This window comes from Ochotona curzoniae, unplaced genomic scaffold, assembly GCF_017591425.1.
Source record: "Ochotona curzoniae isolate NIBS_2020 unplaced genomic scaffold, NIBS_Ocur_1.0 scaffold_4506, whole genome shotgun sequence".
Lineage (NCBI taxonomy): Eukaryota > Metazoa > Chordata > Mammalia > Lagomorpha > Ochotonidae > Ochotona > Ochotona curzoniae.
In genome coordinates, this window is record NW_024467119.1 from 78,871,883 (window position 1) to 78,899,242 (window position 27,360).

Genomic DNA, 27,360 nt, shown 5'->3' on the forward strand with positions numbered 1-27,360 from the left:
TTATCCATCTCCCATATTCTAAGTCTTAGTATTAAGTCACTTCTGTCAAACCTCAAAATTAAAAAACTTGCCATGTATTGTTCAAATAATCAACCTTGGGGCCTAGTGCTACGGTGCAGTGGACAGAACCACATCATGTATCCCCTCCCTATCAGAGTTTCTGACTAAGCACTTCCCACTGCCCAGCAATGTGCCTACAAAAGCAGCCCTAGAAGGCTTTCCTGCAAAACTAGGATGAAGTTCCAGGTTCATGGCTTCGGCCTGGCCCTGACCTTGCTGCTGCAGCTAGTTGGAAAGGAAACAGTGAATGGAAGATCTCTATCTCTTTGTTCCCCCTCTCACTCTGTTGTGTTGCCACTCAAATAAATGGACACATATTTTACTCTTATTTATTTTTTACAATTATATACTTAACAAAAGGAAGTTGTTCCTAGAAGCTGTTTCCATGATGAAGTGCATTTATAAATCATGGTGTGGGGGCAGTGTTTTGTCACAGGGGGCTAAGGTACCACCTGTGATGCAGGCATCCCATGAGCACAAGTTGGAGTTGCAACTGCTCCACTTCTGATCCAGCTGGCTGCTAAAGCCACGGAGAAAGAGGGAGGATGGCCCAAGTGCTTGGGCCCCTGTTACTCACATGAGAGACCCAGATGCCACTCCAGGTTCCTCGAATCTGATCCAGCCCTGGCCACTTTCTCTCTGTAACTGCTGCCTTTTAAGCAAATAAATACTTTTTTTAAAAAAATAATTTAACAGTGGTGTTAATTTGCTTTGCATTCATTTCTGAAAATTGAGGTATAATGCAGTACTATCAGTAATTAAATACTGAGTCATAATAAATTTGGGGAATGATGGGAATTACATACTTAAAATCTCAGGATTACATTGCAGCAATTAACCATGAAGGCATTTGGAGAGGTGGACATGTGGTCTGACAGTTGTTAGGAGTGGCTGGGTTTGATGTGGGCTCCTGGCTTCCTAATCGCAGCTTCTGCTAAGGCAGACACTGGGAAAACAGTGGTGATGAATAAAGCACTCAGGTTGCTATCCATGGAATTCTTGGCCGCTGTCAATGACATCTTGAAGGAGGAGGAATTGGTGGCTAACCAACTGATGGAAGCTCGCGCGCGCGAGTGTGTGTGTGTGTGTCTATTTCCCCAATAAATAAATAAAGATTAAAACAAAACAAAACAAAAACAACTTGCAGGGCTGGATATTGTGGCACAGTGCTTAAGCTGCCTCTTGGCTGGCCGTGACTCATATCCAAGTTCCACAGTCAAGTCTGGACTCCACCTCCGACCCAGTATCTTGCCAATGAGCATGCTGGGGTCAGCAAGTGATGGCTCTGGTACCTGCCACTTACTTGGCAGAACCACATGTCTGGCCCAGCCCTGCCTTTTGCAGACATTGAGAGAGTGAACCAGAGCATAGAAAATCAATTATTTCTCTTTCATTCTGTGTGTGTGTGTGTTTAATTCAGCATTTCAACAGCGATAGTTAATGCTGAAAACAGTTTGCCCAAGTTAAGATTCCCAGCTGTATCACTAGCTATGGGACAAATTACTTAATCAAGGTAGTTTTCCTTTGTCTCTTGATTTCCCACCTATGAAATAGCGGATATGGAGACATCAACAAGTCTTTGGTAAAAGCTATTTAAAGATATGTTTATTCTGGTATTTGAAAATCTTGAAATCCATGTACTTTTATAATATGCATTTTCCAAAAACTCTGAAAATCCCTTGTTTAGATGGGTGCACCTATTCCATCTAGTTCTATTAAATTCATAGGTTTCAGAATAGCTCTCAACTCCTTTGTGCCTGCTCATATAGTTTTTGAATAACATTAAATCAGAAGCAATGTATAAGTGAATAATTTGCAACAGCATAACTGATGTAAAAAAAAAAAAAGGTTGAGAGCCCAAGTAAAACTACATCCAGCATTCTTCTGATCATTTGCTTAGCAGCCCTCCTCATGGTTTTATTTAAAATTACTGTGCAGCACACAGCACTTTGTATGTTAAGTCCATTAAAGCAATTATACTTTTGTACTAAAGCAGTGTCCTTGTGGTTTACCACTGGACTGTGAAGTGCTTAGAGAATGGCAATTTTTCATTTCTGCATCCCTGTGCCTCATTTTTAAGGCATGATATACGAAACATTATTAAGAAGCCTATATAATCTAAAATAGAATTATCAGATATGTAGTAACTGATAAGAAGTCCCTCATTAAGAAAACAGTGACCTTCTGTCTTGCAAATAAAGATGAAAAATTTTTTTTAATCTAATTAAGCACAGGTACCATTCCTCAAATTTGCACAAATTACCACTTTATTCTTTCTTCTGCCCAATGCTCTTCCAGTATTTGCTGCCATTTTCAGCTACTGCAGAATCTCAAAAGCACCACCCCGAAGATGATATCCTGTGTGTTTCCCCATCATTTTCAAAATTGGTAAGTAGTAATTGCTTTTAAAATTAAGTGTCAAACTGTATCTGAGTTTAGTTAAATTTAGAAAATGTAATATTCAAAATAACAGCTGCATAGGCATTTAAAAACATTTAGTAAACAAAAACATGTCATATTCCTGCAGTATGAAAACTTTAAAGAGTTTTCCAAGTTCAACAGATACTTCAACAAATCAGTCATACAAATATTTATACTAATCTTCTGCATATCTCTAGGAGCATAAAAATTAACAAAGGCAACTTCTGAATCTAAGAGTTAATAGCCTATTGCAAGAGAGAAAATATCTATACAGAGTTGTCATGTAATACCAACGAGCACTTGACACACACACACACACGCCACAATTGTTTCATATTTCACTTTAATGAGTGTGAGGAACATCTAGCCCTTGAGCCATATAAGGTCTGTAAATTTATTTGGGCAGATCCTAATAAGGCAAGTGTAGGTGGGACTGAAGAATTTAATAAATCTACAGTAAGCTAATATTTAAGCTGATGATTTTCTATGGTCCATGAATAACGTTACAAATATTCAAACAGCCCTTGGTACCAAAAAAGGTTCCTCATTCCTCCTGAAATGGATGAGGAGAACAGCAGATGAAGTCATGCTGGAAAGGACTCATCAGAGAGATAAGGTGGACTGTCAGGTCATGCAAAGGACTGGAGAGAAAGAGGCAGAAACTGAACAGGTGGATATCAAATTGATTCATATGTAAGAGGGTGGCATCATGCTAACTTTTAAAGATATTATATTTCTGTAGGTTAAGGAGCTATCTGTCTATTTATACTCAGCTAGGAGTTCCATGAAACAGATGTTGAGTTCACGACACCCCTTTTAGGTATCAAGACATTCAGAAGAGCAGACTTGCTACAACTTTAAATGAAAATGAACCAAGGCTGCATTACAATTTTTTAAAAAATAAACCTAGATTAAGGGCAACTGGACAAAACGATGATACAAACATAAAACTAAGTAATAGTCCAATAAGAAACAGACAGTATTCTGGCAACTGCTCTTGCCAGCATGATAAGTACTCTTACGGTAGAGATTATTAATAGCAATACACTACGGGAGAAGCTGTCATTTACACTCTGAAATCATTACACTCAAATTCAGAGCTATAAAGAGTATAAGCTAATGTAACCAAAATTGAGACAACTACAAATTAGCAATAAATACATGTACAGTCAATAATAAGTTATAATATCATACTAGAGGGGCAGTTGTTTAGATAAAAACACAAATCACAGTTCTGAAACAATTGGTGGAGCATAAGAAAATAACAGCTGATAATACTGTAGATAAAGGACAGGTATCTAGCCTAATAGTTACGCCTCTGGTTATGACAGCTGTGCCCTAACCCGCATCAGAAGAGCTAGATGTGACACCCAATTCTGGCTCCTGATGCCAATCGCCCATTAATGTGGACCCTGAGAGACAGAGGTTAGTTTAAGTAGTTGGATTCCTGAGTGGGGTTTCACCCCAGGGAATTGTGGTCCTGGCCTCCATCTGATCACTCCACTTTCACATCTCTCAACGCTACCACAAGCATTTTGGGAGCAGCAAGTGGGCACACATACCTAATCCCTCCTCCCTCAGCCTCCCAAATACATAAAAAATATAATTTTGTTAAATCTATGGCAAATATTACTTTCTGCAAGAATGAAACATAAAATCAACAATTTTAAAACTAGTTGTGTATTTTCCTTATTAAGCCTTATCCTCTCAAAATGTGCGTGCAGCCTTATATAGAGTCCGGAGATTAACTACCAGCCATAGCATTCAATGAGAGAACTGGCAGAGTGCACCTGTGTGTACCTTGTATTCAGTACTCACATAACAGAGACAACACTCAACTTACAGTGCTTAACTAATGCTTAACCATTTAAACACTTAAATGAGTTAAACACTCAAATTAACTGGACCAGTGACTGAGGTACAAAGTAAGTTCATTTACGATGAGAGCATTCATTAACAGTATTATTATACTAACACTACATTTAGAAAATAAACACTAAAAAGGCAGTATTACTGAAATTTTAGGGATCAGATACAAAAAGATAAATGTCTTCATGTAACAAGAGTAAGGATGAAAATTTGTAAAAGAATGATTCAAATTTTCTTTTGTAATTTAATTCCATAAGTTAACCATAAGCTGAGACTTTAAATAAGCAAAAAGGTATGTATACATGACTTATTAACAGTATTACCGTAATAGTAAAAACTTTGTTTACATTGCTCTTACAATAGTGTCATTAAAATACAGTCACACTCATTCATCTAAATGCCGTCGATGGCTGCTTTCATGATGTCAAGGCAGAGCTGAATGCCTGTAACGGAGGCAGTGTGGTCTACAAGGCCTCAAATGTTGATACGCCCTTTACAGAAAGACAGTGGACTCTGGGATTTATGTTATTCTCCAAGGATAACGATTCATGGGGGGGGGGGGGATTATCATTTTTTTCAAAATATACCCAATTACCTCTATTTCAACTTGATTTCCATTTTCACTTTAAAGGAAAAAAAATACTTTTAAAATGGTATTTGTTCTACAGGTTGATATAAAATGTAACCAACAAAAATTGTTTATATCTATCAGAAATCCCAATTATATATTTTGCTATTCTTGGAGTTTTGGGGTTTCAAATGGAGCAGTCTTTGTCCCATCCCAGCACCCTACCCTTCCTTGAGAACTCTACCATCCCATGAGGGCTCTGTGCTGTCAATACCCAAGTCGCACAAAGTCACGTGGCACCTTAAAAAGGCTATCTGCTTAAAAACTAGCACAGTCAGCCAGACATATCAGATCAACAACTCTGTGTCATTTGGAAGTTTCTACCAAAAATAGTGACACTGCAAAATCAGTGTTAATAGGATATTGTAAAGTGCATCATCATTTCTCTTATCACTCAAAACAAACAAACGAACAAAAACTGCTACCACCCTCACAAAGCACCTTAGAATTTAAGTTCAATACCGCCATCATGAAAGGCATTCCAATTGCAAAGTAAAAATAAAGTAATTTCTTCTGGTAAAGTTTCTTTTCCCCTAAGGGACCACACTGAAAACCATTTTCACTTAGAGGTAACTTTAACAGTTAGATCTCTATGTGTTTACTACTGTTGCTATTAAATCCAATGCTTACAGATCTCAGATGAGAAATCAGAAAATTAATGGCATAACAAACTAGACCACTAAAACTAATATTATACATTGCAGTAAGGTTAACAAATATCCTGAAAATGTTTCAGAGGATACAAATTGAAGTTGTAGTTATAACTACTATTTTAAAGGATTTTTCACAATTCTGAATTTTTTTTTATTTTGTGCAAGGCATAAACTGTGCAAATATTAACTAAGCATCTTCAATGTGTGGACAGCATTTTTAAATATATCTTAAATCAAGGTGGCATATATGTTAATAAACAGTAACCACACAAAACATTTAGTTCACTATTGGGACAAAAAAAAAAAAAATACCTCCACAACACAGTGCTCTGTGCTTTAAGCACTTCACTGTCAAGGTACACAGTAACCTGCTTGAAAAGCTAAACATAGCTGCTGTAAGAACTATATACTGTTAGGCATACAATGGGTTAATTATAGCTGAATCATAGCAAAGGCTTTTTAAAAAGTTCTGATAAAGAAAAATATACATTCTAAAAATGTTTAGTACAAACTTTACCAAAAGTTAAGAGACTACAAGTCAATGTAAAGCTTCCTAAATTAACTAGCTGCAAGGAGGAGGGAGGACAGTTTCCCCGCCCCCAACGGTTCTTGCAGTCACACTCAGTGAGTTACGCAATCATCAATTAGCGCAAGCAGGCAGACTAAACCGAATGTGTTAACTTTGTAACTTAAATATTCTTAAAATTTTTTGAAAAACTTTTTAGCATAAACTTTTCTGTTCATATTACGTTCTGTTCCGCTATTAAAACTGCAAAGCTATAATTGAACTTAACATGGTAACCTAGAAAAGTCACATTGAATGGTGACCCTAAGAAGCCCTCAGGGGAAACCATTCAAGTTCACTATTAATTTTTCTTACACAATCTTTTCCTATGCCTCTTAATGTCCATGTTGAAATATAAAGGTGAAAAACTTAGTGGCATATGAAATAACGCACTATAAACTGTACTTAAGTTTATTAGAAATAAGCAACAAAAAATATTAAAATTAATTCAATTGCTAGTACTATATCCCTTTAACTAAAAATAAAGCCCCCATCCCTTCTCTTCAATTTCTAAAACTATTTGTATTGGTACTTTCTTATACAGAAGCATTAAAATATAAGTTAGTTTATGAATGACTTTAGAGCTATTACAGGCCTCTGTGTAAAATGCTTAAACCAGAGCAGTGATCTCATTCAGCAGAAGCTATAAAACTCACAAGGTGAAAGAAGATGAAAGAAGCTCTTTATGCAAACACAGTGAAGCAGAGAAGAAACAGAAGGTGATAGGAATATTTGTGTTTTATCTTCAGTGTTTAAACTGCATTACATTTTAACTTCCCTCAAAATCTTTTCCAACATGGCTGCCACTCGTTTGGGACAGAAGTGGACTCATAATGAACAAAGCTAACCACAAAATGTACCTCGAGCAAACATTACTTAAATCCCACTAATCAGATTTTTCTTTTAAAGATGGGAAAATGTTTTTCTGGCATTCTGGATCATTTTACTTGCTTGAGAGAAAATTGCCCCTACAGTTAAGAACATTTTTTAAAGTACAGAAAGAGAACTCCCAGCACTGATAAACCTAAGCAGTCATTTCATCCCAAGGAGCCTGTGCTGGTTTCTGTTACTGGCAAGAGGAGGAAGAGAAGGAAGGGAAGATTTCATGTGTTCAGGATCACATATTTTAGATCTAAAAATATATCACTCTAGTAAAGAATTCAAAATAGCGATACCAACTAACTCAGAAAACACAAAAAGTTGCTACGAAATAAGCAGGGTCAAAACTTAGTGTGGAGCACTACATGTCACCCTGAAAAAATACCTAGTAGATCATAACCAGATTACACATTAGGGCAAGAGCTACAGAACAGGTTAGTTTCAGAATTATCCATATACAAACCGTATCTTGGCTGCCACACAATACTATGTAACCTTTATTTTATGTTAAGAGCAAAAACTAAAGTCTTTATAATGTTAAGTTTTAATTTTAGAATAACAGTTTTACAACAATTCAGTTCCTGGGTCAAAGAAGGCTAAGGACTAAGATACTCTTAAACAGAACTAAATACTCTATTTCCTCTGGAGAAGAGGAACCCAGCCAGTTTTTTGCTTTCCCCATGTAACAGCGACAAATTGGGGTTTTCACATTTGCCCACGAATCTTCAAACATGGCTCTTTTACATTTGCCAATTTTATAAAGTTCGCAAAATTTTAATGTCATGAAAAATAAACAGAGGCAGCACAGTGGACTGGTAATCTTGTCAGGCTTTACATTATCGAAGTTGTCATTGGCTACACAGTACACTGATATTTTAGTTATAACTATTAACTGAAATATGAAGCGCTTCTTCACTAAAAGCCACAGGACTTAACTTCAACACACACTAATATTTTCCGCACGTGCAGGACTTACCCGTCTTCGACAAAAAGGAAGGCCTTGAGCAATGATGCTAATGCTAAATATCTTCATCACAGTTTGATGTGGCAGAGGCTCTTTTGCACTTTTAAGATCAACAGGAACCAAGCCATGGTTTAGAGAAGCTTTTCCCGGTTTTGACATTTTGAAACTCCTCTTGGTTGATGCGGTACTCTACATGTAACACAGGCACATTCCTGAAATCTCTAACCACCAGACTAACTTGAGGATTTTCACTAATAACTTGAAAAGGCTGAGAACCCAAGGCCTGCTGCTTTTTTCTTTCAACCTTCTCCTACCGAATGTCCTGACCTGACTGTGGCTTGGTGAAGTGCAAACTATCCTAGAATAGCCAGGAATTATAAACTCCTGAAGTGAAAGCTCCTGCTGCTGCCACTCAAACAGCTGGTGCACCTCCCATACAGGCAGCAATGTGAACACAATCAAACAGGCCCGTGCGGCTGGGCACTTTTTCCTATTTTTCCAATGAACTAACCTAGGTGTTCCCTAGAAAATGAAAGTAACTCTGTAGCAAATGTTTAAAATGTGTATCGCCTCTGTTCTCAAATACTTTAATTCTTCCTTACTCACACATTAGATGATTATTTCAGGAATGCTTTAAGCTGTGCCTCAAAGCTAAGGACGACTTGACACATGCTGAAGTACACACACGTCTGTTCTTAGATACACTGGAGGCAGTTCAGCTTGAACATGCCCCCTTTCTTCAGTGGTTTTCCTCACATACCACTGTTTATCACTTGCTTTCTAAGACATTAAACACAATCTAATTGTCTAGAGCTATTCATATGCACTTTGAGTTATCTTCCTGCTAGAGATTTTAAGCTTAATATTCATAATTATGAAAAAATTTGATTCTACATGAAATACTAATCACACAATTGATTGAAGAAGTATTTTAGAAGCATTTATTCATGAAGTTACCTATGATGGAAACCAATTACAGTCATACAACACCTAAAAACATGGTTACATGTTGAGAAATGAGCCATTGTGCCAATGTGGTACTGTACCAACATCATAGTATGTACTTGTTCAAACTGAGGGTTCCACCATGTCACTGGGTGATAACATCTTGGATGTAACCTTTTGCGATCACTTTTATGTATGTGCCCCATTGTTGACAAAAAAAAAATGTGGCACATGAATGCATAACACCAGATAATAACAAGCCGGCTCACTGTAAAACCCTAGCACTTAATTTCTGACACACCATGGTCAGGTAAATCTTCCGGAAACGCAGAGGAACAAAGTGGTGGTGCCCAATCCAGGTAGGAACCATCCATGGCTCCCCAGCGCCTTCCAAAGTTCTTAGGGGTAAGAATCTGCTACCAATGGCCCAAACTAATCCTCCTCTCACACCAACTCAGATAAGTGCTTATTTTAATCACTTATGCAACTAGTAATTAATTCTAATATTATCATTCAATAGTCAGACCCGTGAAACAGACTGCTATGAAAATCACAAAAATTTTCAATGTGAAAAGTTCTAGCAGAATATAATAAATGTGAACTACAGGATCAAAATACTAAGTGAACTACTCGTTTTTGTTTTTCCTCCCTTCAGTCTACTTTTTCCCCCATTAGTCAGTCATCTTACTTATCTCTCCATTGAGCAACTGTTACACATCTTTATAGTAAGTTAGAATTTGATAAGGAGAGAATTATAAAGGAAAATGACAGAAATGGATGGTTCCTTTTTTGTCTTTGGAGAGATCTACCCAATTGGATTTCAAATGGGCTGCTGGGAAAGTAATCTACATCTAAACAAAGCAACACACCCAGTCCTATCCTGATGGTATGCTCTTCAAATAGACCTTCTTCTTACACCAAAATCTAAAATGTAATTAAAACTGCAAAATCACTGGTGTACGTGACACTTTTCCTCACACAAAAGTAAATTCATCCAACAAGAGAAACAAATGGTCGTTTAGCACTTGAAAAAAAAAATTCCCCTAACAAGTTATTAAGAAAATGTAAACCCAAACTGCAATGAGCTACTATTTTATAGATATCCACTATAGAGCTGGAAGGAAAAAAGGAAGGAAGGGAGAAAAAGAGGAAGAAAGAGAAGAAGGGAGTGAGGGAGACAAAACAAGGTAAGGAAAGGCAAGATATATTGATAGAATATAAAAAACTGGAATCTTTACACACTGCTGTGGGAATAATATATAAAATAGGTGTAGCTGCTGTGAAAAATGACACAGCAGTTTCTCAAAAAATTAAACACAAATTAGCACAAGACACAGCATTTCTACTTCTGGATATCTACCCTAAAGAATTTAAAACTGGGACCTCAAAAGACATTTTTACAGCTATGTTTACAGCAGCCTTATTCACAACAGACTAAAGACAGAAGCAACCAAAGGGCCAGTGATGGCTGAATGAATAAATAAAAAGGGCACAGATACATGCTAGAATATGGACCAGTTTGAAGATACTATATGGAACAAAATAAGTCAAAAAGGATAAACTGTGTGATTCCACTTACATGAGGTACTCAAAAGTAGTTAAATTTATAGGGTGAGAGAGAAGGGTGGCTGACAGAAATAAGAGAAGTTAGAATTTAACTGGTACATAGTTTCAACTGTTAAAAAAAAAGAAAAAGTTACAAAGTAATAGCCACTCCTACAACACTGAGTATAATGAAGTATTCTTAAAAGTGACTGAAATATTAAATGCTGTGTAACAGATATAATTACAATTTTATTTGTTTTTATTGGAAAGTCAGCTATACAGAGAAGAGGAGAGACAGAGAGGAAGATCTTCATCTGCTGGTTCACTGCTCCCCAAGTGGCCACACAACCAGAGCTGAGCCAATCCAAAGCCAGGAGCCTCTTCCAGGTCTCCCATGCAGGTGCACGGTGCTGTCCTTGACTGCTGTCCCAGGCCACAAGCAGGGAGCTGGATGGAAAGCAGAGATGTCTGGAAGCAAACCAGTATGGGTCCCGGCATGTGCAAGGGGAGAACTTTAGCCACTAGGCTACTGTGCCAGGTCCAGATAAAATTACAAATCTAAAAATTTTAAATAAAAAGTAAATGAAAATAGAACCAGTATCATTCAAAAAGCCCAACACAGATCAAAGGATGAGAGAAATGAGACACTATGAAAGAACTAAAAGTATATAAACTATAGAAAAAGAAAAAAGTAAGGCTGATATCCAAGACGACTGTCTACAGCCTCACTAGGCTACTCACCACGCTGCAGCACGTCACCAGCGATTTCGCAGTTTCAGCATTTCCTGATACCGTTTATTTTCCAATATAATCTTTCTAATCATGTAATATATAATCTTTAGTTATTTTATCTTTTAGTAGCAAACACGGCTTTTGCTACATACACTCCCACAGTGCTCCCCACCCAGTTACATTCACAATCTCCTCGGCTGACACTGCATTACAGTTGGAGTGGGGAGGCTGGGAGGTGAGCAACACTACAGCCAGGGTAGATGCTACCTGTATTGCTAGCATCCCACATGGGCATCAGTTCATGTCCTGGCTGCTTCACTTTTGATCGAGTCTCCTGCATCTGGGAAAGCAGCGGAAGATGTCCCAAGTTTTTGCGCCCCTGCACCCACGTCGGAGACTTAGAAGTTGTTCCTGGCTCCTGGCTTCAGCCTAGCCCAGTTCGGGCTGCTGCAGTTATTTGGGGAATAAAGCAGCAGAAGGGAGATCTCTCTCCCTCTCCCTATAAATTCTGCCTTTCAAATAAATTTTTTAACTCTTTTAAAAAAGTTTGTCACAGTGATATTTTTAATCCAAAATTACTTTTCCTGAACTATCTAGAAAACAAGTTTTAACCATATAATATGCAATGTGAAAAAATTAGAAAAAGATACCACATTCTACAAGTTTAATACATTTATTCTGCATAGGAAAATAAATCCAACACATTTATTTAATGTTCACTAAATTCACCTGGTAAGAATGACAAAATATTAAATCCTATTTTTTCACTTTCATCATCAAAAGTTGTCAAAGAACTTTGAGACAAGACCAGATCTAGATCTATAACCTCTGTGCAGTCAAAGCTTTAGGGTAAAAAAAAAAAAAAGTATGAAATTGAAAAGAATCTGAACTGGAAAAATTAAAGCCACAATCTATACAGTCTTCATCTTCTAAGGGTAAAAATTATTATGAATCAAAATGAGATTTCTTATTTTCAAAAAATTCTCTCCAATGATAACAAAAGCAAAACGAAGAGTGAAAATAAAACTTGGCTGATACTAAATTCTGTGTTTTACACTAGAAACTACTTTAGAAAAGCTAAGAGTGGGGACATTCTAATTCAGCTTTTTAATCAGTAAACAGCTGCCCTCAACTGGATAACATGGAGTATTACATCTCCACCAAACCAAATGCTATATGAAAATAGACTGAGTATGTATCAACATGCTTTTGTATAAGCAGCACTAATTTCCAGGTGTATGTACTGTAAGTTTTATCTATTTTGGAGAGAAAAGTAACCGTACTTCTGAAACCATGAATCCTAGCAGCCTGAAAACATGTAAAACACCAACTTCTTAAACATGGGGAAAACCTAGAGAGACACTGTACAGAAAATACATTAAAATTCCCATTGCCCGGGTCTAGTAGCTAAAGTCCTTGCCTTGCACGTCCAGGATCCCATATGGATTCTGGTTCACTTCCTGGCTGTTCCACTTGCCATCCAGCTCCCTGCTTGTGGCCTGGGAAAGCACTTGAGGACGGCCCAAAGCCATGGGACCCCCTGCATGCTCATAGAAGACCTGGAAGAAGCTCCTGGCTTCTGGCTTCATATTGGCTCAGCTCAGCAGTTAAAACTACTGTTAGGATCACTACTTCTATTGCTAGGATAAATAAAATTTCAAACAGAATTTTATGGATTCGATTTCCATTTTAAAATCACTAAGAAAGCAAGCTGACTTCATAAAACCCATGTGTATCAACTATGGAGATGCAAGACACAAGTTTCCACAAAGATCTCCATGACTGTCAAAATGTAACTGTAGCTACTTGGGTTACAGCATTCCAGGTAAAGCTGTCCCCGGAGGATGCCAGTACCCTTCTCTGGGGTGTTTGGGCTGCTCCTTTTCTGATCTAGCTCCCTGCTAAGGGTCTGGGAAAAGCCACGGAGATAGCCCAAGTGTTTAGACCCCTGCACCAATGTGGGAGACACAGAAGCAGCTCCTGGCTTCCTTCTGGCCCAGCACTGACCACTGCAGCCATCTGGGCAGTGAAACGGAAGCTGAAAGATGTGTCTCTGTGTTTCCCTCTATAACTCTGACTTTTACAATGAACAAGTAAATCTTTAAAAAAAAAAAGGTAACTGCAGTATCTTAGCCAGAGTGTGTTGATTTTCAGATTAAAGTTATCTGCGAAGGTTGTGGTAAGTAGGTTTCTACAGATTATTTTGGCTACTTTTTATCATTTCCTGGTTTTCTTGTTTATAAAAGCTTACATTAGCAAAACCAATTATATACAAATATTACATATAGTACAATAACAATTTAGTATTTACAAAACACTTTGCATTTTCTAAGCACTTCAATTATCTCTTAACAATAACAGAATCTATCCTGGATTTCCACTGTTTCTGTCACTCATTATTATATGAAAGGCTAGGATACAGCTGTTCTTGCAAAGCCCGCAGCTACAAACAGCACAGACTTTCTATAAACTGTTCCTCAACCAGCTACAAAAAAATCACTTCAAATATAAGCATATATGATTCTTATATCAAGAGTTCTCAAAATCTCACCTCAAAACCACTGACAGGGAGAATACTGACATCATCTCAAATCTATAATATTCAGTACTTCTATAAACTTAAGCAACCAATGACTTAAATTTTATTGAAAAAGAACAATCAGGATGCTAAAAAAAATATACCCCTGCTGAAGACAAGCAAGTGAGACTCAAGATCCCTGGAATCAGACAGATGGATGTTAAGTGTCCTCATTTATTTAGGGATATAGAATAGGACATATGTTTTCCTATACTGAACTTACTTCCAGTTTTTCCAAACACCTTACCTATCTATCAAAATGCTAAGGTATTTTCCTAATAAGCAACTCATGAATTAGGATATAGCCACTTAAACAGTTTTTATGAAGAACTTAAATTCTGTGCTGGATGACAAGTGAACTCTGCATCTTTTACTAGTAGTAACTTAAAGAAAAATCCAACAAATAATATATTACTATTTGAATTGTGGAAACATGCTTCAATTAGTTCAACATCAAAGAAAAAATTATACTTTCATATTTGCAAAATGCCAGTCAAAAATGTTTTGTAATAACCTAAATCACATTTAAAGTGATTCTGAAAAAGTTCTAAGGCATGCAAGTGCTTAAAGCACTCAAAAGGATTATGACTTCCAGTTATAACGTCTGTCAGAAGTCACAGTAATAAAAGTATATGAAAGATCCGAACATAGTATTGTACTTCCTTGCTAATTTTGGGGGGAATCCCTATTTACTTAAGAGAAATTAGGTTGGTGTAAGAAACAGCACATACAATATATGTAAATGCTAAACAAATGTTTTTTAATAATTTAACATTTGCAAAATAACAGGGCATGAACTGTACATGTTCATGCAGTATTTTCAAAATAAAAGTTCTGGAATGTCAGGCTACGTAAAATACCACAACTGCTTTGATTTATACAATCAAGGGCAGACTGTCCAATATTTAGACTACTTCAAATTTTGTTGGAAATCTCCAAATGATTGGTTGAAAATGCTACAAGTGCAAAAGTAAATCACAGAAAACCATTCAAAATAAGCCCTAAGAAAATGAGAAGCTTAAAAGTGAAAAAAGAAAAGAAGTCCTTAGAACACCAGAAACTTAAGAATCAAAAGCTCTACTTATTACTTATTTATAACTCAATTATTGGACTAAACTATGGTCACAGGCAACCACACAGGATACCAAGAATACGGACTTGACAGTTCTAGGTTCAGCTCCACCACTAACTGGTAACCTCAGGCAAATTTCTTAACTTGTGCGACACTTCAAATTTCTAAAAGTGAAGATTGGCCTAGGAGATCAGCAACAAAATCTTCTGCAGTGTATTACGGCTTCTATAGCTTCAGGTACACATACAATATTCTTGGCAATATGTTGGATTGTCTATTTGGTAAGTCTTCCTTTATTATAGCATAATAAATAGTATGTACTCACATAATATACCTAAATAAAATTCTTTTATTTAACCTTGCCAAAACAGACATCAGTGTTTGTATTATTCATGTATACTTCTATAATTAGCAAATACTGTAATTAGAAAAATTTAAGGTACAATGTTTAAAACGCAATTAAGTAGATGAAATCAAGAAAAAGATCACAAGATTTCTGATTCCATGTTGTATTAATATATATTTTGTACAGTAATTTATATATTTTCTTCATTTATCTACTACTGTAACCTAAACAATGACATTCCAAGTAGATAGATAGCTACACGCTGTTTTTTTTCTTTGAGAGACACACAGAGAGAAATAAGAAAGAATTGTCAGTCGCTGTTTCATTCCACAAATGCCTCAAACAGTTGGGGCTAAGCTGGAAGCTAGAGGTCACCAGTGAACTCCAAGTCTTCCATCTGCACGGCAGGGACTCAATTAGTGGAACCATTAGGGCTATCTCCCAGGGTCTGTGTTAGCAGGGACCTGGAATCAGGAGGCAGAGCTGGGACGAGTACCCAGGCATTCCAGTGTAGGACTCAGGCATCTTAAGGATTTCAGTTGTCAACTTTAAAATTACATTCTTCCTCATTCTTTCATTATGAATTTAAAGAAATATTTAAAATGAAAAAAAATTTACCCATCAGATTAAATGTTGTAAGTATTTCAGAAATGCCCACTATGAAGCCCTCACTGATGATAACATAATTTACCTCATGATTAAGTTTAATTCTTACAGTGTGTGCTGTGTTACCCAGCTGTTAAAATAGCCTTGCACAGCTGCTCACCAAGAATTTAGTGGCTGATTACTATAGTCATACCTTTTAGTCAACTATGACAAAAATGACATAGTAATTACAGGTATTTCAGTCATGCAAAAGCATCATATGAGGACTGGGTAAGTCACTTAAAACAACCCAATTCTCTACAATTCCCAAAATATAATTCTCATTCTCACGCTAGGAAAGCCTGTGAGATTTATTAACATCCACTGAAACTATTTCAGCATAGAAGCTGAGTATAGGATTACTTAGAGTACAGAAAACATTTTGTAGAATGGAGCTACAGAAATTACATATTTAGTGACGGCCCCTTTCTAGAATGGGCTGGCAGTTGATATCCGTGGAAAAATTGCATCATCAATAAAATACACCCAATGATATACATCAACAGTAACTTAATAGTTGAATTTTAAAGCAAATTCAGAATTCAAGTTTCCATTTTTTTTTCCCAATAAGTAAAACATTAATGGCTATCAAGAAGAGCTGAAAATAAATGAAACTCATAAAAATCCTCATAGTTCTTGGGATGGAAAGAGAAAGCAGTCTGGGGATGTTAGGAGAGACCACTAAGAGAGCAACGAGAGAGGCCAATGGAGTTTGCAGCTACTGGTTTTGGAAAATTCATTGGTATTATTTCAGATTAAGACAACAAAGACAGGAAATAAAATGCTGATAAAGTTCCTAGCAGATGACCTTTCATTTCACTTAATTCACGACAAAACTGCAAAGTACTTTTCAATAGGCTAGAAAGTGAAGGTTCAGAAAGGCTTAAAATTTTCTCCAAGGCTACAGAACTGACAAGTAATGATGTCCCTGCTATGTGTCACTCCCAATCTCAAGCTCTGTAATAGAATGTCTCTTGCATTATATAGAATGGTAAGTCCCAACCTAGTCGTGGTACTTCTCAGGCTACAAGTGTGGAGACTTCCTTCTGGTTAACTGTATTTCAGACATAAGGGAAAGTTTATCAGATAATTGAGTTCCAGACAATTACAATGAAGCAGTAATACGCAGACATTCGTGTGTTATATACAGATTTTTTCAACATGCTTGGTTTTACTGAAGTTCAAATGAAAAAAATAATGAGTAAGAGGAAATATAATATGACATCCTGTGGCAAACTGCTCTTGAAGATGGTCCCAACCATGATCTCCAGGTTGCATCCACTTCTTGAAATGTGACTCTGACACTGAAAGGCAGAGGGTACATGCTCTTCCCTTAAAAACTGGCCTGATTTTTTTTTAACTGTTTCATCCACCTGATATGGTAAAAGTGACAGGTGACTAGGCTTAGTTGTAGTAAGGAGATTCCGTTTCTACTGGGTTTGCTGGAACATTCACATGGTAGCCCTGATGTGCTGCTTGAGTAAAAATTTTTTTGTATCACAGTGGAACATTAATTTCAAAATTTAACAACAGAAATAACAGGAGATTCAGAATGAAAATACAAGTGGCTATTTTTCAGAGGCACAGAATCTCTGGTATTGATTTCCCACCTTGATAATAATAGCCACAGGTAATAATATATAAACAAATCTCTGGCTGTTTACACATTATACTTCAAAAAACTTACTACTGATTTATATTCAAACTAATTTGATAAGTGACAAAGAGGAGAAATATCAACTCACTTTCAGATATCCAGTCATGCCATTTCTGATATTGTTGGCTAAGGGTCACATTTAAAGGAATATGGCCAGCCTGCATCATATTACCAGCTGATCACGCAGGATAATTAATTACTTCTGTCCCATTCCTGGTGTTGTCCTCATAGAGTATTCTAATAGTTCAGTACCTCCTCTGGTTTAGATTTTCACATAGACTTTATTATTCCATTATTTGTGTTTCCCTACAGAGACCACCTCAAATTCCAATGTAACTTCAGATGTACAGTTATTTGCAGACTAGATCAATTCATCGGGCAATTACAACTAAAGCAAGCATATCAAATTCTAAAGGACAAAAGTCCCTACATCATTTGTTAAAGTAGTTAATGTACTTTAGATACACTGCAATTTCATTCCAAACAATCCAATTCCCATTAAGAGAGCTTCACAATGTGAAACTTTTGATTTTGAATAAACAATCTGTTTATCTATGATGTCTGGTGAAGATGGTGGGTTCTTAGGCCAAGCCAAATCACAGAAACACTTTTGTAAAGTCTGGACACTAACAAACAAACAAAAAACTGAGAAAAATAAGAAAATTTGGAATCCCAGGAACTTAAAAAATTCAAGACCACAGCAATATTAAGATCACAGCTGTAACAGCTTTGATTCCCTGGTCTTACAGGGATCTCCAAAAAGCTTGTAGAAAATGAACACTATGAAACTATGCATGGATTTCAAACTTTATTTTCATCAAGATAAACTTACTATTTAATTCCATTTTCCCACAAATGTCTCCAATTTTTTTCACTAAGTTCATTTCATTCATTAAGTTTCTTTTCAGCCTGGCTTCTTCAGAGATTTCCATCTCGATACTAGATGAGTCTTATAAACTGTGATATGGGAAAACAAAGTTACAGGGCTCTCTTACCGCAAATAATTCCACTGTAGCCAAGGAGTCACTGACGGAAGTTAGTTACGATATGCCAGTTATTACTGATATTTTGGAAATAGCTCTAACACTCAGTAGATTAGGTTTCTCAAACCTCCTGACTTTTCGCAAAGTAAGCAATCTCTTACCTTTATAAAATACTACAAACTCTCAACTCCACACTCATGGAATGAACTGGAATGAACATTAAAATGATGTATGCATTTAGCATAGTAATGGGTCTCAATAGGGTCCTCGCTGAACTCCTTTAATAGCTAATATTAGATTGTGGCATATTTTAGAAGAATAATGGCAATTCTTTGTGCAGAGTAATATTGCTCAACTGATTCAAGTGCTAACTAGTAAAGTAGTGTTTCCTCCAGACACGTTAAAAAGACAATTACACTGATATTTCCAGTTGGTCAACAATATATAATAGCATTCTCTGTCTTGCTCATTTGCTCTCAAAGGAGTAGTTCAGGTGTTTCTCACTATATCAAAATACTGATCTCTTTTTTTTTTTTACTCATTTTAAATTCTGAACCACTTAAGAGTTTCATACGCACCAACTAAATTATGGTTATAGTACATCATTTCATTATCGAGCAAAATAGATCAGAATTCAAGCTTACCATTTATTCTATTCACCTACCTACACATATGAATTTTCCAAAATACAGCAAAGAATTTGGTTTTCATAAAAAAAAAACAGCGATACAGAAAACCCAGAAAACCAGCAAAAACACAACTAAAGGCATATGACATAATTATATGAGGTACAGAACACTGCTGATCATAAACATGACTTTAAATTGAAAGGAAGTTCATCGATATTCAAGAGAAATGATTTAGTAAAAGAATTAAAGATCATGTTTTGTTCATTATAGACTGAAAAAAGAGGATCAACTCAAAAGATGAAGTTATTTTGGGTCTATAAATATTACTTGTAGAAATCTTGCTTTTCTCACATCTATTCCTAGAAATCTTAGAGCAACTAACATTGGCTGGCCTTTTGTTTGGATGTATTTTGTGCAGGCACTTGAAAATAATTTTTATAAGAATACACGTATTTGCAAGTTTATATTTACCTCAACACTCAGTCTTCCATCATTGCATTGTTCCTGGGAAGCACCAGGAATAGTCCAAGAACCTGGGTTCCCACTACCCTATCGCAATTTCTGGATCCTAGCAATGGCCTGGCCCAGCCTCACTTGCTCCAGGCAATAGGGAGTTGAACCAGAAAGATGGAAAACACCTCCTTCTCTGTCTGCTATCCTGCTTTCCTTTCTCTTCTCTCCCTTCCATTCTTCTGTGTGTGTGTCTCTCTCTTCCACCATCCTATCTTTCAAACAAATATAAGCTATTTTTGTGGGTTTTTTGAAACAGCACAAAGAAAACTCATAGATATCCCATATACTCTGTGTGAATGCACACAACAAAGTATCCACATTCTGAGCAATGGTACACTAGAACACAAAACAGAAGACACAGCACTGAGCATTTGTAAATACATGTAAAACAGTCCTATCAATAGCATTCAGGTATTATACGGCCCTCTAGTGTTCAATGAAGATACAGATAAATTCTTACGTAATTAAACACAATGTCTCACAGTAAAAAAATAAAACTCTCCAAATTACCAAGTATGCTTAGGATATTACCATATGAATTGCACAAAAACAGATATTTTATATCTTCTGTGGCTTTATATCATTGCATTTTCTTTGGAATTACTATTGATATTAGGAGTGTTCAGTAAAATCATTCTGAAATGTTTTCAAACATTTTTCCCATTAAAAAAAATTCCGATACCGAGACATGCACAGTCAGCAACCATGAGTGTGTTTTAAGTAGGTTGTATCTCACACAGAGTCTGCAACCTACACATCTCTGGATGACAACTATCATTATATTTTTGATTAAGCTATATTTTTCAATAAGGACATAAAGAAAAATATCAAATAGGGAAACAGCATTTTGAAATTAAAGTTTTAGTTAGAAAGTAATAAACTAAGACAAGTCCCAAAAAGGATCTCAAAATCAAAGAACAATGTCATGTTCACAAATTATTTAAAAACACACACATTTTAGAACTGTAATTTTCCTCTGTATCCTACTTCTACAATTCATTCAACTTGGTTGTTCTCCATCACATTAATTTATATGTAGCAGAGCTATTGATGTTATCACTATTCAGAGTAAAACCCTTTTGGTTATAAAACTTAACAGCTAATATTCTGTTACACTAGCAGCAGCAGCATATATTCTGTGTTCACAAGGTTTCTCAATTATAGCAAGAGTCCATTTCAAGTGATTCCTATATATCACTCAGGTTCAAATAAGTACACTCTATGACATCTGCACAAGGTTAAAAAAGCAAAACAAACACACCTCTCAGAAAGTAGCCTCATCATTAAGTGACCCATGTGTATACATACAAATAAATAAACTGCTAAAAATAAGTTAAAAACAAAAGGCTAGTGGAGGTACACAGTTTTACTCAGAAACCTATAAAATAGTGTTAAGGTAGGGAAGACGTCAAATGGAGCTCGAAAGTAGACAGGGATTTGTAAAAGACAATAACGTGAAGGAAGGCCTCAACACAAGTACCAAGATTGCTAAATTTCTCTGTGTTCAGAGAAGTCAAATAGACTTATGTCGTTGAGATGTGGAAACAAGCTGAAGGAATACAACAGACTGTTAATCTTGTATGTGTTATTAATGTAGCAAAACAAATGAAAGAAAGAGCGGCCCCAGCAAACAAGAAATAGAGGGTAAATTCCTCAATCTGATAGAATATACAAAAAACCTTGGGCTGAAATCATGTTTAGTTATGAGAAACTTGATAACGCCCTGACAAAACATGTCCCCTCTCATAACTATTTTCCAATATGGTACCAGAAGAAAAGGCTTGAAAGTTAGGAAATAACACTGTCTTTGGTCACAGATGACATAATCCTATGTAGAAAATCCTACAAATTGTAATATATATATTATATATATAATATATAACATTCTAATATATATTATTATATAGTATTATATACAAATTGTAATATATTATATAGTATAATATATCATATATTATAATATATTATAATGTTATATATTATATATAATATATATATTACAATTTGTAGGATATATATAAAGCAGTTATAGTGAGGATACAAGGTTAGTATATAATAGTCAACTGTTTTTCTCTATACCAGCAATGGATACACAGAATCTGAAGTGGGAAGCTTTATATTAGCAAAATGAGTATGAATGAAACGTTTAGTTACAAATCCCAAAAACAGTTACAAAAGGTATGTGTAGTCAAGTCTAATAAAATATATGAAAGGAAAATATGTTCCCTGTTGTTAGATGGAAAAAACAAAAACAGTATCTTTAACCTTTTGACAATATTGTTAAGAGGTTAGTTCTTCCCAATTTGGTCCATAACTGGTTCAATCAAAATCCCGGCATATTATCCTATGGATATCAACAAACTGGTCCTAAAGCTTCCACAGAGAGACAAATGACTCACAACAAGCAGAACAGAACTGAAGGAGAAGACCAAAATTGAGGCTGATATCACCCAGTTTCCAGACCCACCACAAAATTCTAGCAATCAAGACAATGCTGAATTGGAAAAAGGATGGACAACTGGATTAGTGGAATAGAATCAAGAGTTCAGAAACACATCAACATAAATACAGTCAACTAGTTGTTGACAAAGGAGCAAAGACAATTCAGCAGAGAAAAGGCAATCCTGTACAAACAGTGCTGGAATAACTAGACATTCACAAGCAAACAAAAAATCTAGACACAGACCTTATACCATTCACACAAATTAACTAAAAAAAGGCATAAATACAAAATGCAAAAGATAAAGCTCCTAAAAAACAATATAATAAGAAAAAAAATTAGACAACTTTAGGTATAATGTTGACGTCACCAAGAGCATCACCCTTGAAATAACTGAGAAGTTGTACCTCACTAAAATTTAAAACTTACATTCTCTCTAAGACAATGCCAAAAGAACGAGAAGAGAAGCCAGAGTCTGGGAGAAAATGTACATAAAAGATCCATCTGATAAATGACTATCCTGTAAAATATACACAATTCTTAAATTTCAATGATAAAATTAAGAACCTAATTTTAAAAATGGGTCATTAATCTGGACACGTCGCAAGAAGATAAACAAATGGCAAAGAGAAGATGTTCCAGCCCACATTTAATCAGGGAACTGAGAATTGAAACAGTAAAGAAATATCACCTATTAGATTGGCCAAAATTCAGAATGCTGACAATTACCAAAGGCTGGCAAGGATGTGGAACAAAAGGAATTTTCTTCTTCATTAATAGTGAGAATGCAAAATGAACATTGGAAGATAGCTTGGACATAAGTAAGCATATTGTCAGCAAAAAATCCAGCAACTATATTATTTCACATTTATCCTAAGAACTTGAAAATTTACATCCACACAAAAACCTAATCACAGATTTATTCAAAACTGCTCAAATTTAAAAGTAACCTAGATGTCCTTTAGTAGGTGCATTTAAAAATACACAAACTGTGGTACACACAATCAGGTAATATTCAGTACTAAAACCAAAGGAGCCATCAGGCCAAGAAAAGACATGCAAGAACATTAAATGCATATTACTAAGTGAAAGAAGTCAGCTTGAGGCTACATACATACGATTCTAACTACATGACTTTCTGAAAAAGGTTAAACTGTGAAGACACCAAAGATGGGTGGTTGGTTGGGATCTTGGGCATGTTGGGGAAATATGAGTCCATAGAGGGAATTTTTTTTTAGGACAGTGAAACCACTGTGTATAATACTACAATGACACACAGCTGTCATTAGTTTATCCAAGCCTATAGAATGAATAACAGCAAGAATGAAACCTAGTGGGAATTACACATTCTAGGTAATAACAACATGTCAATGTGAGTTTATTGACTGTAACAAATATATCAATCCAATAAGGGGTGTTGGCAGTTGCAAAGGTTGTATACTTGTGGGGGCATGGCACACATGGAAGTTCAATACATTCTACTTAGTTTTGCTGTGAACCTAAAATTACTCTAAAGAACAAGATCAACTAATTTAAAGACCAAAAAGAAGTGTGGTTAATACAAAAAGCTCTCCCTTTTACAGGTCTTGAAATCAGTAACTCAAGGAAAGTAGAGTATTGTTTATAAAGGAGAAAAGTATTTCTACCTCTACATCGGGAAGGATGGGGGTTGGGAAAGGTATAGATGAAATTATCAGGTGAAGGAAAGTTAAATAGAAAGAATTTTCGTTAAAGCATACTGGTGAGAGGTGGACACTTTTGAAAGATCTATTTGAGAGCTGATTAGAGACAGCCACTTGCTCACTCCCCAAATGCCTACAACAGCCGGGCCAGGCCTGATGGAAATTGGGAGCCAGAAACTCAGAGGATCCCATGTGAGGGCCAGGGAATCAGCTAGTGGAGCCAACAGCTACTCTATCAGAGCATGTTCAGCAACAGGAAATTGGGAGCAGGGCTGGGAAAGCAAGAAAGGCATTCTCATAGGACCCCGGCCATCGCAGGAGCAACTTAAGCACTGGGTCAAACACGCTACAATAATTCTTTTTGAGTGGCCATGCAGGTCAAATGTTTAAACAGTTTACAAAATAAAGACTATTATCAAGTTAACTGAAAGCAGGGATGCAAAACAGTAACTGATCCAGTCATGCAAATTATATACTGATGTGGAAAGGATGGCCTGTACACAAAAATTTACTCTCTCATTATTTGCTGACCAATAGGTCACTGGGTAATCGACATATAAATATTAATAAGCAAGAAAATAGCATATCAAAGGACTTGAATAAGACACAGGCAAAAAAAAGTTTAATTCAATACAATGTAAGTCTAAAATACACCATAAGATCAGAATCTAGTTGGGACAACTTTCAGAGCATAAAACAGATAAGATGGTGGCTTTACCCATTTGAAAATTACTAGCATTGTTTAGCTGCACCTTCAAAATTTAACAAGCATACAACCTGGATGACTCAAAATAAAATCTGTGTTCCAGTCCTTGCTCTACTACTTGTCAGCTGATCGCTGTTGAATTCTTTCTCTTCACTTACTTCTCATTTCTGATTCAACTACAAAAAAGTAGAAATTCTACCACAGGACTGTACAGATAAAGTAGTTATCAGAGTGTCCAGCATGTATTCACAAAGCACTCGTCACAGCGTCAGCACACTGTCATATATACATAGTTCAATAAATAGCTCACGATCAATACCAACATCATCTCTGTCAATGAATGCCCTCTTCTTGTCCCTGATGAGGTCCAGAATAAGTACAGCTGATAGCTGGACTCTGCTACTGCTAGGCTGCACCATGGACACTTCAGGGGCAACCTGTCCAGGGAAGAGCAACAGGACTGCAATCCTGGAAAGACACTGAAAGTCAACAGACTGGAGAAAAGAAGATGATGGATGAAGGTGACAGCAGTCCGTAGGGCTGTCACTGCTCTAAAGGGAAGAACGAGGACCAAAGCAGAGTGATAAATATAAAAATAAAAAACTTTAATACATAAAGAACTGTTTAAAAATATGTAGATATGTCACTTATTCCATAGTGATGACCTCATATACTAGGTCTTCTGACAAAGCTACCAGGCAAAGGCTCATTTTTGGTTATCACACAGGTCCTTTCCAATTTAAGAGACTTTGTGTTACAGCACTGGCTACCACTTGGGGATTAAATTTAGAACCACAGCTGTAGGCAACAGTCTAGGTTGATTGTACCTAGGCAAGCACTACACTGCTGGGAGAAAATCAGTTAATAGCTGGCTGACATTCTGGATCTGCTTAACGCCAAATTTGTGTTAACTATACCAGCGTGCCAACATAATTGCCCCACCTCTTTTTTTTTTAAGTATGTGGAGGGCAGATGCGGGCATTCCAGCAGACAAGGGCTGGACCACTGGACTCAAAACTCCATCTATGAGGGCAGTTACACGATCTGTGGTCTGACTGTGGAGTAGATATGTCATTCTGGGTCTCCTCGGATGTTGAAGCCTGTGCAGTGGACAGCATGTCCAGATGAACTTGGGGGATATGACAACCAGTTCACTGAGGCCTGCAGAAGATATGTAGTACCATGGAGCACAGAACAAATTGGACAGCTTTGACAGCAAGCCTCCTGGCAAATTTACCCTGAGACTGACTGTGTCAGCCAACGGACCTTGGAAGGACTTCTTCATTCTTGCAGCAACAAAGTCAACAGCATTAAAGAACTAGGAAAACCAGTTTAGCAGTGCCCTCAGAATATGCTCACAACTGAGGACTCTGGGACATCAGGTGCCTGTCCCCCATCCCAGGGCAGTGATGCAGTTGGGCTGCTGAGAACAGACCTATCCCCATTTTCGCCCAATACATAAACAAAAGGAGACTGGAAACAGTTGTCTCACACAGTTTCCTCCATTCCTAGACCCTCCCTATCCTAACCAATGGTCCATATGGGCATGCATCCTTAACTATGTAAACATCACCAAAAATAAATTTATTATAGAATTAAATTTAGAGATAGGCTCTCAAATTGGTAACAGAAAGATTACTTAATGAAATAAATTCAAAAGTGTTATGGAGGCTACATCAAACAACTCTTTAAAGAAACTACACAGTAAACAGGTATCTTAAACAAACATGTGTTACTTTTAGGAAGTTGTCTTAAACATGTAAAAGAATCGCTTAGGCTTGAATGAAAGAATCCGGTCCGTGCTCTCTCCATAACACGCAGCTACATCTTCAGGACAACAGCATTACATAATACAATTTCTTGTGGGGAGCATCTTTTTCTCATTTTTATTTTATGAAAGTAATCCATAAAAGACTAAATGGAATAATAATTGGTCCTAGCAGATACAATTCTTTTTCTAAAATATGATACTAATATATGCTTACTGTAATAATGTTGCAACAAGGGGAATTCTGAAGTGCATATAAGATGTAAAAAAGCAATCCTTTAGTCAGCCACATTCACAGGTTATTTCTCACATTTGGTACAATTACTTGCAATAATTTCTTCGCATCTTTTTTCCACACACAATAATCATCAGTCCCTATCCAAACGGGACTGGTTCCGGTTACTCTGCAAATAACAAAATCTGAGCATATTCACCTATATTGCAACAGAGGATTCTGAGAGCCAATATATGTATAGACAGATTGCTATACATATTTGCTTCATTACTAGGACCGTGCCATAAAGATAGTTTTAAATCCTATACTTTAGGTAAATTGTATTTGTAAGCATTTTCTATTATTAAATGCTCCTTCAAAATGGCATTTTTTAAGGGCTCAGCATGGTGACCTATTGGCTACATCCTTATTCTTGCAACCACCAGGATTCCATATGGGCACTGGTTTGTGTCCTGGTTGCTCCACTTCGCATCCAGCTCTCTGCTTGTGGCCTGGGAAAGCAGTTGAGGACAGCCCAAGCCTTGGGACGCTGCACCCACGGGGGAGACCCAGAAGAGATAGTGGCTCCTGGCTTCAGATTGGCTCTGGCCATTATAGCTGGGAAGTGATCCAGCGGAAGTAAGATTTTCTTCTCTGTCTCTCCTTCTTTCTCTAAATCCATCTTTCCAATAAAAAAATAAATAAATCTAACAAAGAAAAGTCATCTTAAATGGCTATATGAGTTGACTTCAACTGATGTCTGCATCTTAACATGATTCTCACACTGGCATTTTAATTTCTTAGCATAGTCTAATGCTATTAGGGCTAGCTGTATTATAATGTTCCTTAATGTAAGTGTCTATACA

At 36.5% G+C, this 27,360-nt stretch overlaps 1 protein-coding gene across 6 annotated transcripts in view; it reads right to left on the reverse strand.

Moving 5' to 3' along the window:
- FBXW7 (F-box and WD repeat domain containing 7) overlaps positions 1 to 27,360 on the reverse strand; it is a 197,550-nt gene that overhangs the window by 43,318 nt on the left and 126,872 nt on the right. The window contains exon 1 of one of the 6 annotated variants that reach the window (XM_040966613.1): positions 8,052 to 10,116. The exons of the other annotated variants lie outside the window; for them this stretch is intronic. Coding sequence (XP_040822547.1) covers positions 8,052 to 8,198 — 147 coding nt within the window. The 5' untranslated portion in view covers positions 8,199 to 10,116. Of the gene's footprint in view, positions 1 to 8,051; positions 10,117 to 27,360 lie in introns of those variants that run through there. 6 annotated transcript variants of the gene reach the window in all.